The sequence below is a fragment of the Chinchilla lanigera genome, unplaced genomic scaffold (genome assembly GCF_000276665.1).
Source record: "Chinchilla lanigera isolate Chin_1 unplaced genomic scaffold, ChiLan1.0 scaffold00038, whole genome shotgun sequence".
Classification (NCBI taxonomy): domain Eukaryota; kingdom Metazoa; phylum Chordata; class Mammalia; order Rodentia; family Chinchillidae; genus Chinchilla; species Chinchilla lanigera.
In genome coordinates, this window is record NW_004955439.1 from 15,210,491 (window position 1) to 15,226,684 (window position 16,194).

General features: G+C 43.9%; 1 protein-coding gene across 1 annotated transcript in view; it reads left to right on the top strand.

Moving 5' to 3' along the window:
• The first annotated feature begins 391 nt into the window (after positions 1–391).
• Positions 392–16,194, top strand: part of Rps6ka2 (ribosomal protein S6 kinase, 90kDa, polypeptide 2) — a 276,424-nt gene continuing 260,621 nt past the window's right edge. The window contains exons 1-2 of the mRNA XM_013517373.1: positions 392–478; positions 576–626. Of these exons, the coding sequence (XP_013372827.1) occupies positions 437–478; positions 576–626 (93 nt within the window). The 5' untranslated portion in view covers positions 392–436. The remainder of the gene's footprint in view (positions 479–575; positions 627–16,194) is intronic.

Sequence of the window (16,194 nt, forward strand, 5' to 3'; positions counted from 1 at the left end):
GCACAGAGATCAGGATGGCCATGATTTCTGTCCTCCATTGTAACATCCAAATCATTCCAGCCTAAAAGAGATTTGGGAGAAGGAGAGGAGTCCTAGATGGATGTGTTCCTAGATTTGGAAGTCAGGGAGTCAGCACGATTAGAATTCTGCCTAGGTATACGCTTGCAGATTAAAGTCACTGGAGCTAGCATCTTTGATGCCGTGAGGGATGAAGCAGCTCTAAAGATCTGCCCAGCCCTGCCAGTGGGTGGATGCTGTGCCTCAGGAGCTTAAGCAAGTGACCTTTATCAGTTGACTTTTGAGGTCAGTGTTGGAAATATCATCACTTCCTCTGGTGGAATTTTAAAAGTTACACAAAAGCTGCAAGTTCCCCTCTTCAGGTCTTCTCTAAAGAGCTTTCTACAAGTTAAAGCGGCTCCCAGAGCCACACAAAGTCATGTGGAGATTAATGTTCAGGCACAAAAAGTTCCGAGGCTTGGTTGGTACTCTTTGTAGCATCCTTAACGATGAAGTTGTGCACTGGAAATATATCCTGAGACTTACACAGCTTCTATTTCCCTTTTCTGTTTTTCCAGGGCAAAGGCGATGCGACCTCAGCTGAGACACAAGCAGCTGCCTCTGCAGAGGTAAGAAACATCATGCAGGGTTTTCTCCAGGCAAATGTAAGTTACAGTCTTTAAAAATGCTAAACATGTGGTCTTTCTCAATTCCTTTGGTGGTTTTACACTGCCTAGGTCTTGCAAGCCGAAGTGTGGTGTGCTTGCAGAGGAGTGGAACTCTATAGAGTAAAGTGTAAATTTTTTGACCCTGGAAAGGACAGGAGTGTGCTGAGTTGTGCAACAATGTCTCCACACAGCAGGAGTGTGCCTGCCTGCTGAGCTGGACACTGCATTGTGCTATACACCCCTGGGGGATTTCATCAGAATCTGTGGATCTCTGGGGTACTACAGATATGATTTTATGTGCCATCTTCCTTCAAAGTACCTATTATGTGACTTCAAATAAGTAGGGGTCATAAATGGCAAATGAGGTGATAGCCAGACATGAATGTCACCCACCAACAACCACTTTCTGGATGTGTAGTTGATACCTTCCGGCTTGCGGACGCTTGCGCCTGGACAGATAGGTGCTCAGCAGAACCTGTTTAGGAATTCAGCCTAACGTGAGTATTTTAGGTGAGGATGAATTTCTACAATGTTTTGAACAGCAATCTATTTTTGTTAGAAACATTATTAGTAGGATGGTTTCTAAGACAGTTTTGTGTTTGTGTCAATGCCTCTGTCCCATGATACAAGTGGTGATAACAGCACCTGAGACAGTGATTAGGGCTGAGAATCCACAGCAGCCAGGCAGGGAGATTCTTGCTGGGCCTCTGTTAATCTATCTTAAAGTGTTGAACTACCAGGTGGCTCATATTCCACAAAAATAATCCTTTTTTTTTTTTTGTAATGGGAATCAAACTCAGGACCTTGCACTTGCCAGACAGGCACTTATGTCACTGAGCTATATCCCCGGCCCACAAAAATATTCCTGACTTGTGCTAGCCTATTTGCCAGCTTTCTGGAAGTTAAAAAGTAATAAATAAATAAGAAAGGTCTTCTAAGAGAAGGATGCCTTCTCTCACAGAAGCAGGTCGAACTGTAGGGTAGCCAGTAACCTACAGTGGCAGGCCTCTTCCCACCCCCTCCGTGTGCAGAAGACCCAGGCAGTGCCAAGTTCTATACCCCTGGCAGAAAGTACCCTAAACACTTGGCTGCTGAATGTCAGATAGCAAAATAAACAGTGCTTCCCTCTGAGCCCTGCTGTCTTATTTTGTGAGAGCTGTAGTTCTCCTGTGTGTGTCTGAGCATGTTTTACAAATACCCGGATGCTAAGTGGTTCAATAAGAGTTTCTTGGTGCATTATCTTGCAGAATCGAGTTTCCTTGCAAGACACAAAAATTGTGCTGGTAGAATTGTGTGGTTCATATTAGCCAATCTACGGCTATATACTTTCTCAGAGTGGTTATAATTGTTCTTATCTAAGTGGTTGGACAAAGGCCTGAATACTATATTGAATTGCACCCTAATGTAAATGAGCTCAGAAACAAAGTTAGAGAAGTGTATCCAATTGTGCCTTTCCTCATAATCTCTTTTCAGTCTAGTTTATAAACTGCTTAGGAACAAGAGAGCTACACTTTAGTTGGTGATTGTTAGCAAAATTTCACTTGGGTTTGTACAGATGTGAAAGGATTTATGTTTCTTGAGAAATCAAAAGTTTCCTTATTATATGTATGCTCACAATCCATGCTTAGCCTAGACACCCCAAATGCATAGGACATTTCTATTGATTGTCTCCTTTTCCTCTGGTCATAGAAATGGACTAGGTAAAGGGGTCAAGATGGGTCTAGTGGGAGATGATAGTGGAATTCAGAGATGATGATGGAGCTAGTAGAATATTCCTGAGAAGTCATTCCTGCACACATCGTTGATGTCCTTCAAGGCATTATCCACAAGGCCATGTGTAGAATGGAAACTACAAGAATTCCGTTGTTTCCATGAGGATAATGCTTCCAGACCACATCCTAGCATCAGGCAATATAAGGCTAACATGGAAGCAAATCCTCTCAGTGCACTTAGCCCTGGTGAGCCAGTCCAGGTGTCAGTTACTTTCTCATTGCTGAGACACAATACCTGACACCCACAACTCTAAGAAGCAAGTTTATTTTGACTCACAGTTTGTAGATATTTCAGTCTATAGTCTGCTGGTTCCAAGGCTGAGAGGCATAGCAGAGGAGAAACAGTTGATGGTATGGCAGCAGGAAGCAGAGAGAGATTTAGGGAGGAGGAAGGGAGATAGAACCTTCCAGTCCAAACACCCAGTGACCCACCTCCTCCAACTAGACTTTATCTCCCAACATCACACTTAGCTGTGGACTCATCAGTGGACTAGCCCATTGGTCAGTGTCACACCCCTGACCCAGTCACCTTCCAAAAGCCCCACCTATGAGTGCATGAGGCTTTGGGAGGACATTGTGATATAAACTATAACACCGTACTTTCAAGATTTACCTTAATCTTGGCAGATAGGAATCTCTTACGTTTGGGGTAAAGACTGCCATGAGAAATGCTGGATGCAGCTCAGTGGTAGTGCTTGCTTAGCATATGCAAAAGCCTACTGTTTCTCCAGGGTTGTCATGGAGGCAGCCAATGTAGCAATCACAACCAATAGTGTCTTTTATGTATTTTTCCTAATGGAGCTTGCACGTTGCCTCCAGATTAACAACTAATTACATATTTTTCTTTTTCTATCATGATGTCAATTTTTATTGAGTTTGCTTTATAAAAAGACATTTTAGGAAAGAGATGAAGTATGTTAGAATCCACATGGGAGGACACTGTCTTTGTTGATGCTCCCAGCCTCAACCAGATCAGAAGGGAATGGTGGGGGCACTTCCTCTGTCTGCTGAAGAGCCTTCTTGTGTCCCCTCTTTTTCTTTGGAATGAACATATGTGTCCTGTTTTTCACAGTTGTTCTGCTCACTGGTCTATTGATTCAGTGATCTCTGGATTCCATGGACCCTGACAAGCAAAGAGTGTTGTTCTCCCAGACTTGGTGCTGGATGGCTCACAGGAACATGGCCGTATTTGATTCTTATAATGTAGCAGTATAGACCGAAGTTATGATTTCACAAAAAGAAAAGTGGTCTGTGGGTAAAGAATGAAAGCAGCTCTAAGGTTTGCTCTGAGACAGAATATGTGATGTGCCCATGACACATGCCCATTGCTGCCTATCTGACATCAGGGCCTGTGCATGTGTATTTATTTATATTGTTTCTCATCCTTAATAATTTGTGAAATAATCTGTTCTTTTGTCAGATACTTTTATATGCAAATGAAATAAGAAATGATTCAAACTTAATCCTTTGAAAAATAACTTAGCTGCAATGTGCTGAGACCCAGGAACAAGACATAAAGGGTGCTGCAAATACCGGCTGAATAGTCACCCTTCCAAGCTTCTCTCTGAGACCTTTTGCCTGACACAGGTGGCAGTCTGCAGAATGCTGGTGAACAGCAACCATCCCATCAGAGTCACAAAATTAGCTTTCAGATTAGAATTCTGCAACTCTTTTTTGTCTTACCTTCTTCTGTCCATGCTTTGATCTTTCTCATCCTGGACCAAACCAATTCTGATCTTGACAATAAGGAAGATTCAGATGGTTAAGCTGGATTGTCAACTTGATTGGACTGAGAAATATTTCGGAAGTTAGTAAAAGCCATTGGTTGTCTCTGTAGACTTCTGGATCATGAGGGCTCTAACTTCATCAAGTGGATTAACTATTGATGAGATCATAGTTTGACACCATTACTGAAAGGTGATAGAGACTTAGGAGGTAGGGCCTAGTTCAAGGGAGTGGGTCATAGAGGCATGACTTTGAGGACCATATCTAGTACCTGGACCCTTCTTCTTTGGCTCTTTGCCATTCTCCCTGCTGCCAGGCTGCAGCAGGGTGAACCACTTTCCTCTGCTATATCCTACCACCACAGTGTTTCTCCTTTGCTGCAGGTCTACAAGCAATGGAGCCAGTTGACCATGGACTGAAACCTCCCAACCATCAGTTAAAATAAATCTTTCCTCCTCTGAGCTGTTTGTACTGATTAATACAGAGAAGTTTGTTTTTGTCTCTCTTGTTGAATTATTCTTTGTCTCCATTGTAAGGCCTGAAGCATGTGAAGTACAGACTTACAGATCTATTTTGTTTTCTGATGGCATTGATAGGGTGGAGGTAAAAGGTGGCATGGAAGAAATGGCTTAAACATAGGGAACAAAACACATAAGTTTGTTTTTGGAAACAAAAATTCTAAAATGAAACTGAGTATTCATGCAGAACCCCCTAGCCTGGAAAACCCCTAGCAAAGGAACTCCTCATCCACTCCTGATCCAGTGACTTATGGAACAGTTCTGCAAGCAGCTGGGAGGACAGAGGGAGACACATCCCTGGACATGTGAACAAAGTCAAGAAGGGGTACCTGGGTCATAGGAGAAGTCCCTTAGGACTTCAGGGAGCATCAGGTAGAACTGGGCATCCATTGGGCAGGTAAGGTACTGAGGGAAGCTTCTCGAACAGGACTGGCAGTCAACAAGGAGAACAGGGTTTCCTATGCTCTATCCCTGAACAATCACTAAAGAGAGGAACACAGCTTTCCTGTACCCAATCCTTAGCTGATCTTGCAGAGTCTATGTATTGCACCTCAGCAGAAACTAGTGATGTATGCAGAGGAGGTAAAACAATAGAGACAGACACAACAGAAAGATAGCATTTCCAAGCCTTTCTCCCATCTTAGTCACTCATCAGATTTCTGTATCCTGAAGCCAGAAGGGCAGTGTTTTCACTGTGAAAGTAACCTTCAGGCAACTGTTATCATAAGCCACACATCAGAGATGTTATCTCAAACAAAGCTAGAGATAACAAAGCTACATTGGTCAGCTATGGGATCTCTAAAATAAGTAATGTTTTAAGTTGCTAGAGCAAGTGATGCTACAGAGCCTAGTTAGGTTTTCTTTGGCAATGATTTTTCATTTTATGCAGACATTTTGCTTCTGTGGTTTTATCAGGATCTCATGTTGGTCTGTTGAAAAGAACACTAGGGTAAGATAACAACCTGACACACTACAAAAGGTGGTAGTTTATTGCACCTGGGGTTTTATTTTGTCCTCTCAGGCAGCTATCCCACTCCTGTCCTGTTCCCACCAATGTGGCCCCTAACTGTGTTAGTTCTATTTGGAATCAGTGATCCACCTGTGAATTTTTCTATTATAACCACAGCCATTTTGGCACTGACCTGCAGCAAAGCAGAAGCAGTGGGGAGCATCTTGTGTATCCCTGACAAGCAGTGCGGATCATGTTGCCATGAGGGCTGTGCCCCTGCTTCCCTACCCTTATAGGAGAGCAGAGGATGAAGGACAGCCACACTCACAGCAGCAGAACGAGGCGCAGTGCCAGCCATATGCCTTTCAAAAATGTGGGACGCTCCTCACATTCTCATTCTTTAAATGCCAGCCTGACATCTCACTCCCTCTACTCCAGTTTAGGCCAACACTTTCTACATCATGGTCTCAGAGAGAAAGAGCCAGAGGGAACTGTGGATATCATCTTCTATAACCTATTGGAAGTTAAGTGCGTTGTCATTACTTCAGGCCCTATTTGAGCCCCCGTGTGCCAAGGTGTGCTGCACCTGATTGGAGTCTTGTCTGCTCCACATTGCATCTGTGGCTGTCAGGTGGGAGTAGGTGGGGAGAGGCATGGCAGAAGGCCTTGAAGACCTCATACAGCAGCCTCCGGGGTCTCGGGGAAGTCTTCTCGATGGCCGGCTGTGCTGGAGGTACCTGCTGAGCCCCAGCTCTAGTGATGTCAGCGAACTGCTTGTGCCCTCCATACCCCGAAGAGCCAAGATTGAGACTTGCCCTCCAACAGTGGAGATATTTCATAGGCTGCACCATGTGACACCCACACTGCGAAATTCTCCCCCTTCTTCAAAAACATTTACTCATTGTTTTTACCACTTTCCTTTTTTTTTTTTTTTTTTTTTTTGTTGACATAGAGTCTTTCTATTCCAAGCTGTCTTTGAACTCACTATGTATTCCAGGTTGGCCTCAAACTTTCAGCAAACCTCCTGCCTCAGCCTTCCATATCTGGGATTACAGGTGTGTGTCACCATGCCCTGTTTTGTTCTTGTCACTTTCTTTCTCCGGTACCGGGAACCGAACTCACGACCTTGCGCTTGCCAGGCAGGCGCTTTTGCCGCCGAGCTAAATCCCCAGCCCCTGTTCTTGTCACTTTCTTAAGCAATTCTGGAAACCCTCTTTTGTGACTGTCTTTCCAAGGTATGATAAAAAAGATGTTGAATGCTGCTGCTGAGGCCATCCCACAGAAAGTCGGGCTTATAAAAAATATTACAGTATGTTCTTATCCACACTATTCTCATGACCTGGCACCATGTAAATTCCAGCTCTTCCCAAAAGTCAAAACGAACATGAAAGGTAAATATTTTGAGTGGATTCAGGACATCAAGGCAGCCACAACAGCCGAACTGAAGACAATCCTAAATGAGGACTTCCGGCATTGCTTCAGAAAGTGACAAGAACGATGGGATAAGTGGGCTTGAAGTGAAAGAGACTATTTTGAGGGGAATTAATGACAGTCTGTCTTTTATTGTAATACATTTATAAAAACTAAAGCATTCATTGTGCATTTTCAAGTTCATCCTTTATTCCCTTTGTTAAAGCCCTGGGCTGTGAGAGTGGCTGGTGGAGCTAGGAAAGCCCCAGGCAGGAGCAGACACCTGGAGCAGAGCCCCTTTCTCTGGCTCTTTGGTCTAGCCACATCTGGCCACCAGGATGGGCATCCATTGAAAGGACAGAACCAATCACAGATAGCTTCAGTACTTTCCAAGTTCCTTGTATTTCTTCAACACACACATTTATACATGTACATGTAAATATATGTGCACGTACAAGTAAACATGCTGTGCAGCATACATATGTGTGAAATGCAGGTAGCATAAACATATCCTGTATGGATGAAGGTGCTGACACAGACACAGGTGTTTGTGGTACCAGCTCTCCAGGCTCTTCCAACCCATTCCTGCCCATGTGATTAAGAGCTGTTCCTGCCTCATGGTGCACAGAGTGCTGGCATTTTGACTCCCATGTTCAGGGAAGCTCCCATTCTCCACTACAGCATTTAGTCCTGAGACTGCCTCCATCTCACAGTCCTGGCTGGTTTTGTCCCCATTTGATCTGGGAGAATTGTGCTTCCCGTTCTGGCTTTTGCCAACCTCATTGTCCCATTGCAGTCTACCCCTGTGTTTTATTCCGATGACCTTCATTGTCAAAGAAAGTACAATGTGCACTGAGCTGTGAGGAGTCCTAGAAGGAATCCCCTGTGGATACTGAGGATAGACTGCAACTCAGAAGTTGATGGCAGATGTGTAAGCAAAACCAAATCATGCAGTCATGAATCTAAAAAAAAAAAAAAAAAAAAAAAAAAACAGAACAACTGTAAAAAAAAAAAAAAAAAAAAAATCTGTGCAAGATGGCTCAGTCTTTCCTTCCTTGTCAAGGTGGTAGGAAATGTGCTCCTCTTGTAGCTGGGATCATTATGGGTCACTGGGGCTTGGTTTCTGCCCCTGAACTAGCAAAGTTGCTGCTGGCTCATCTTCATAATACCTCATAATTTGTAAATGCTTCTCTTGGTGACCTTGTGAGCCAGGGAAGACAATGGACAAGTTGACTACTCTGACTTTTGAAACTCTTTATTTCCCCAGTGTAAAAATTTCTTTCTGTACTCTTGTTTCTGTTTTTCTTTAGTTTAATAAATCCTTATATAATATTTGTGACTATTCTAAGCACTTTACCAACATTAAGTCATTTGCCCCTTGTGGTCACAGACTGTGTCACTATGTTAGCATTCCACTGTCAGACGAGAGTGTGAGACATAGACCTTCACAGGTCACAGAGCTTCATGTGAGGCGAGGGTTTGAATTTTGCTGTGAACCAAATGTTGAGATACAGACACTTGCTGAAACCAAAGGAAACTCCCTAACAGTTTATTTTGTGGAAACAAATAACATTTTTACTTTGTCTTCATGTAACCATTTGATGACTCAGAAAAAAAAAAAGACTTTAAAATTGCTTTGCCTTGCTTTCTCCCTGCTAAGCAAATGACATCTAATAGGACTCATCAAGCCTGGGGATCAGAAATGTGATTCCTCTCATGGTCTTGATTTACCCTTGGAATTTCTGAGTGAGTGGGTCCTACACTTTTTAATATCAGACTCCTGTTTAAAGTAGCAATAAGAGCAAACCACAGATCCACAGGGTTATAATTGTGGGCCTGGTATTTAAGTGTTAGGGAGAGTCATGTGAACCATCAACATCTCTATCAGCCAGCTTCCCACCACTGTAATACCTGAGATGATCAATTTATAAACCTCATATGTTAGAGGTTCTGTCTGTCATTGGGCAGACCCATTGCTTTAGGCCTCAGGTGGAGTAGGGTAGCACATTATAATAAGAGCATGTGGTGTATAAAAGCTACTCATATTTAAGATAAGAAGCTAAAAGAAAAAGGAAAAGACTGGGATCCCCCCAAATTAACCAAAGACCTCCCACTAAGGGCTAACTCTTAAAGGCTTTATCACCTCTTTGGGGACAAAGCTCCAATATGTTGTTCTTTGAGATATATTCCATATTCAAATAGAGTCCTTCTGTCTTGGTTACTTTTCTCTCATTGCTGAGACAAAATACCCTACACCCAGAATTAAGGAAAAAAAGGTTTATTTGGTTCACTGTTTGTGGAGTTTTCAGTCCAACTCAGCTGGCTCCAAGGCAGAGTGGCACATGGCAGAGGGCAACAGATCATGGTGGTGGAAAACAGCGAAAGCAGCAAGAGGAAAAAGGGAGGAGCAGCAAGAGCAAAGCTCTTTCCTTCCCTTATATTGTATGCAAGATACCTGCCCCAGGGCAGGTGTAGCACTCACACCGATAATCCCAGCACTGGACCATAAATCAATCATAAACTCTAGAAGCCCACCCCAAGACCGCATGAGGCTTTTGAGGAGGCTAGACACCTAGACACAAACCACAGCATTCTGCCCCTAGCTCCCCCAAGACTCATTCACATCCCTTTATACAAAAGGCATTTGGTCCATCTCTAAGAGTTTCAAAAGTCCTAACAGATTCAGCATTGCTAAAAAGTCCAAGTCCCAAGTCTCCTCCGAGATGTAAGGCAAACTCTTAGCTGTGAGACCCTATATAAATGAAATCCAAATACTTCCAGCATTCAATGGCACAAGATAAACAATACCATTCTAAAAGGTACAAACGGGGATACAGAGGAATGGGACCAAAGCAAGTCCAACATGCAGCATGGCAAATATTAAGTTCTGTAGTTCCACATGCAACGTCTGAAGCAATCTGTAGTAAATTGTTAGCTCTAAAGGGCTTATGTGGCTCCACCCCTATGGTACTTCTGGTGGTTGTAGCTCCTAGGGCTTCTATCTTAGGCCTGCTCTGCTCAGTCCTTGTAGCTTTCCTTAGATGATCCACGTTCCTGCCTTTTCCAAACTCTTGGGGTCTCCACTGCATCTTTGTCTTCTTACTCACAGCTTCACACACTGCCTTCTCATTAGCACACTGCCTGGTCTCCCAGGACTTCTGAAGTTGATGTGGAAACTTTTTAATCTCATAACTCTTGCATTCTGCATGCACCTAAAACCAGCACCATGTGGATGATGCCAAGGTCTGCTGCCAGCTGGAGCAGTAGCCAGGCATCCCTCTCTTTTGACTATAGGGGTTAAGTGCTTGGATTGCTGGTCACTGAATTCTGAGGAACAAATTGTGTATGCCTCTGCCATTGTGGAACATGGTGCTCTGTGGCTTTCTCCTTAAAGCAGTCTCTCACTTTTGCAGTTTTGAGCCTGCAAAAGGTAGACACTTGCTGCTTGTTGTGATGCTCTCAGGCCATCTTTTATATTCTCCTATTCCTTCTCAGCAATTAAGATTTCCTCAGCTCTATCTTTGTAGTCCACAGCTTTATTGGAGCTTCCTTTCTGGCCAAACTCACAATGTTTTAAATCATCCTGCTGGGCTCTTCGCTCTTGATTTTCAACACAAATCTGGCTAAAAGCCCCCAACAATAGCCATGCCACTGCCTCAACATTTGACTGCCTTGAAATTTCTTCTTCCAGATTAATTAGTCAGCTGCCCTTAATCTAAGTCTCAGGCAAAGTCTCTGGATGCAAGCAAAACGTAGACAAACTTTCTGCTAAACTATAACATACACTATCTGGAGTCCAACAGCCAATGCAGTCCTTCTTTGCAGCAGGAAACTCCTGAGCCTGATCTTTAACAGTTTTCTGGTCTTCTCAGCTCTGACCAGAATCTCCCATACAGAACAGCTTGTGGTATTCTAGTACTACTCTTTCAGGCAACATCTCTGAACCTTTGCAAACACTTCCCACAAGCCATTTCCAAAGGCTCTTCAACCATATAATCAGGTATAGTCACAACAACAACCCCATTTCTCTGGTACCAAATTTTGTCTTAGTTACTTTACTCTCATTGCTGAGACAAGATACTTGATGCCCAGAATTAAGGAAGGAAAGGTTTATTTTGCTCACTGTTTGTAGAGGTTCCAGTCCATACTCAGCTGGCTCCAAGGCAGGGTGACACATGGCAGAGGGCAACAGTTCGTGGTGGCAGAAGACAGCAAAAACAATAAAAGCAAAAAGGGAGGAACAGCAAGAGCAAGCCTCTTTACCTCCCTTATAATGTATGCAAGATACCCACCCCAGGGCAGGTGTATCACTCAAACCCATAGCCCCTGTGTTGGACCATGAATCAATCATGAACTCTAGAAACCCACCCCATGACTGCATGAAGCTTTTGGGGGGCATCTAAACACAAACTGTAATACCCTTTTAAACAAAACACAACTTTACCCACCATGGTGTATCCCAGTATACATGTGAAACATTGCTTGCCCAGCTGTAGAAAATAACCACTGTGCTTGAATATATCCAGGACAATGAAATAGCCTTAGCACCTGCCTTCAGTTTCCAGATCCACCTGACATCTGAGACATGGTTGCTCCTTCATCCTGGTTGGTCCCTGGAGACGTGGAGTGGAGGGGAACCACCCTATGAATGAGAAACCTGTGGAGCTGCTCACTTGCCCACGACTAGAGAGAGCAGTCAGATCTTGCCACCTGCTCCAGAAGACGAACTTGCCAGGCTCCAGATCAGCTTTGGCATGGGAGGAAGAGGCCATTTCTATCAGGGGTTCACAAATGCCACTTTGAGGCCATGCTAGGTGCTGTGGGGGACTGAAGATGCTCTGTCTGTCTTCTCTCTCTCTCTTGTTTCATACACATGCACGTGCACACACACACACACACACACACACACACACACACACACACACAGTGCCCTGGTGGAAGCTAAGGACCAGAGCACCATTCTCATGTGTTAAATAGTGCTACATGAAGGTAACTGCAGTGGGGTGCCCGAGTGGAGGGTTAGAGAGGGACTATGGTAGACAGATCTCTATTTTTTCCTTGCTGCCTCAGCTGCCTCTGGCTTCAGCTGCTTTTTGTGCATCTAGATCATCTATCTCCAAGGATCATGTCACATGTCTTTGTTCAAGTCTTAGTTACTTTTCTCATTACTGAGACAAAATACCTGACTTCCAAAGTTAAAGGAGGACAGGTTTATTTAGCTCATAGTTTGTAGAGGTTTCAGTCCATATGAATGGCTCTAAGGAAGGGTAGCATCACAGAGGAAAAACAGCTCATGATAGGCAGAAGGCAGGAAGGCAGCAAAGAAGCAAAGCAGTGAGAAAGCAAGCAGAAGGCAGCCACAGCAAGCTTCTTTCTGTCACTTACATTCTGTCCAGGATACTTGCCCTTGGGGCAAGTAACATTCACACTCAAGGAGGGTCTTGACATTTTCCATTCCCAGAACTGTGCCAAACCAGGGTACTAATTTAGTAATCATATACTCTTAATCCCAACATCACAGAATTAATTCCAACATCATACACTCTAGATTCAGCCACTTCTGAAAAGCCTCACCTATGACCACCTGAGGCTTTGAGGGGACATATAGACACAAACCATAATAGTCCAGATGGGACAGACCATGACTGATAAACACCAACACAGCCAGGCTTCCCCACTAGGGTCAGCAGGGTGACCTGAGATGCCATCTTTCCTTCCTAGCTTCACTGCTCCCTCCCAGCAACTCTACTCTGCCAGGCTTCTTTGATTTCATCATGACAACGGGGATGCACCTCTTCATTGCCTGGATGGAAGTGATGATGGTTCACTTCCATCCTTGTTCCTGGTAGGGAGGTCATGTGGTCTCACTGACTTACTTCCCTTAGGCCACCAACCCAGGTGTTGTCCTTAGCAAAGGTCTGTTATTGTCCATGGGAACTGGGGCATACAGCCATACTGCATATAGAAATACAATTCTAGGTGTAACAGAGGAAGACTTGTGATGATTCTTCCAGGCTGAGGTCACAGTGGCTGAGGGCAGCACAGGGCAGATGCTTCCTGGTGTGGTGGTGGATGTTTTTTTCTTGGTCCTGCGTAACCATTCTGCTTCTGTTTTGGGGGTTGGATACCCAGGGGACAACAATAGCAATTTCTTTACAGCAGTAACCAACAAACAGTGAGAGCTGTTTTTTTCAAATAACTTTTTAAAAACATAGCTGGAGATGAATAGGTCAAGGTTGTTATGATGATCTCCTGTGGCATAAAATAAAAGGCGCTTGCTTGCTGTAGTCACCATGACAACATCCGGTCTACAAACACAAAACCACCTGCAATTACATTCCATTAAAAATAAAGGTTTCTGTTGCAAAGCCCCCGATCTGACATGGCCACTCTTTACTCAGAGATCAAAGACCCGATCTGTTTTGCTAATGCATGTTCAAAGGCACTATGTCCTGGATAATTACCTTTTAATTCTTGGGAAGTTTGCATCAAATTGCATTTAGGATAACTTGAAATACAATTATTAAAAACTAATGATTTTAGGTCAGGATTACTCAGATCTGCCTCTCCATTTCTCTCATGCAGTTCTCTTCTCTTTCACCAACTCAGTCTTGAGCTGAGAAGAGGGAAAAGAGTTGCCAGGGAGCAAGCTGTGTCCTGGGATGGCAGCAAACCGTGGTGCAGGAAAGATGATTGCTTGGTAGAGCTGTTTTTGTGTTCTCGTGGTTTGTGTTCATCGGACCTACACAAGCTTCCTGTTTCCAGGAGTAGCAAGATTGAGCTCAGAATCTTTGTAGTCTATATCCAGACCAGGGAGTGGGTCTCTACCCTGGAAGCTATCCTAACCCTGGATGTTCAGCTCAGCTTTGGTGAGTTTAGCTTTGTTGTTGTTGAGACATCTTCGTGAAACTCGGGATTCCTCCTTTGATATATACCCTTAGAGCAGATGTTCAGACAATTTCTTAAGAAACCTTTAATGTTATTCTGTGTGCAAAATAACCTGAGAAAATGTTTGTACACCAAAATAAGCCCACTTTACTCTCTCCATTAAATAACCATTCCCAGGGGACACTGACAAGGCCAGGCTGTGGCTATGCCCACACATGAGCTAAGGACTTTCCTAAGGGGTTGAATGGGTTACAAAGAGCAAGTGATGAAAGAAACCTTTTTATTTGTATTCCCATATCCTTGAAGAAACCTGCACACACTAAACATTCAGTAAAAATCCTTAAAAGTCTCAATCAAGCCTGGATTCTATATAGTAAAATAATTAAAACAAAAAGCCCATGAAGGGCCGTAAGAGTCCAGGTCTTACAGGAGATGTTTTATATTGTCCCCTTCAACACTCAGAAATACCCTGGAGTATTTCAATATATCATTCAGTATCTCTTTCAACAATGTCCCCAATTCTACCACATTGGCCACAATGAGGGGACACAGACGGGGTTAAGGCCATGTCTTCAGTGGGAGCTTTGCCTCCTAGCAGCGAGCAGCTCTGAGAAGGCATCACTGGTATACTCCCAAAACATGCTTCCCCCTGTGTGGGTGGCCAACAGGGACAGGGTCCAGACAGAATTTTTCAGAAGGGTGAAATGTGGATTAGTTTCACTTGAAAGGAATAGAACCAGAATTTTAAGTTCTCTGTGATGGGACAAGGGGAGCAGTCAAGACTGAGATGGACAGAGACTGCCTAGGCTCAAGTGAAAAAATAAGTAACGTGTATGTGAGAATAGAAAGAGCACTATAAGCACAACCAGTTTTCCTGTTCCTACTTTGTGCCAGCTGTCAGTGGCGTCTTCCTTGATGCTGTGACCTATTGCAGGACACGTGTGTATGTGCACACATTGTGTGTCTGTGTGTTCAAGACTCTGAAGGGAAGAGGCCATGTGAGTGGATACTGTCATCCCTGCATAATCACCACGTTAGTTGATCCACCTAAAAAATCATCCACTATTTTTTACCTTTCTCCTATAAATGCCTCCTCCTGTGAGTTTAAACAACACAGAAAAAAGAGACAGAGGTGTCGTTTCACGTGTCACTAAAGCAGACTGTCACCCTGGCCTGCGTAGTTGGACAGGTGCTCTGTGGGGTGGTCACATGGCCTGCCGCTTGAGTGTTTTTGACAGTTTTTTAACATTTAACTGGTTCCATGTGAGGCTGTAGCTCTGACGGACTCCACCAGATGTTGTGTGAAAGCCTGTTCAAATGCAGAACAGCATAAATAAGTCTGTACTTAGAGTCTCTGCCAGTCTTGAGAAGGATTTCTCTCCAGCTCCCTTTCTTCCTCGAGTTCTCAGAGCTCCGAGTTACCCCCTGGCTGCTGCTTAGCAGGTGGAGGCCTCCTCTGAGCAGTATCTGCAGCGGCAGAAGAGGGCGAGGGGGAGGGAAGGAAGATGTGCCCAGCGCTGCTGCCTGGTGACGTGCAGGGGCACAGTGCTGAGAGAAGTGATAAAAGGAGAGGCGGCCGCAGGGTGGGCAGATGGCTGCAGTGCCCGTGGAACCGGCCCCAGCCCCGACAGTAAGCAATGATCAGACTGCCCCACAGGACACTGCAGAAACTGTTTCTCAGAAAGGTAGGGAAGCATCTGGCTGGAATAGGGGTTCCTGGGGCGTGGGATGATCTTTAGTCACTGCTGGCAATCGTTGTTGTAATACAACAAATTGGTCAGTGAGGACGAGGAAAAAGATAAGAAGTTGTTTTCTAGGGTAAAAATTTCACATATCAGTAATAGGGAGATGGCTTAGGCTGTGTGTCACAGGTGAATGCAGGCCAGCCAGTGTCTCTGAGTAAAGTTCTCTCTGGTTTTTAATTTCTCTTACTTTTGAGGGTGTGTCAGAGCCCAGGCAGATTTAATGTTGTTCTCAAGTGTATTTTCACAATTGAAGCCAAGGGTACTAGTCATTTTTCTGCAATTTTAGAAGCAGAGAAAAGAAAAGATGACAGAGGTCATATTATTAAACTTTCACTAAATCATAAAGTTTTAGATGAGGAGAATCAATTAATCAAGATCTACCAGTTTACCATTAGTCTTTTTTTTTTCTAAAAAGCCCCTTTATTATTGTAGTAAAATATATAACATAAAATGTACCATTTTAGCCATTTCTATGCATGCAATTCAATGCCATTAAGCACGTCACTATGGTTGTATGTCCAT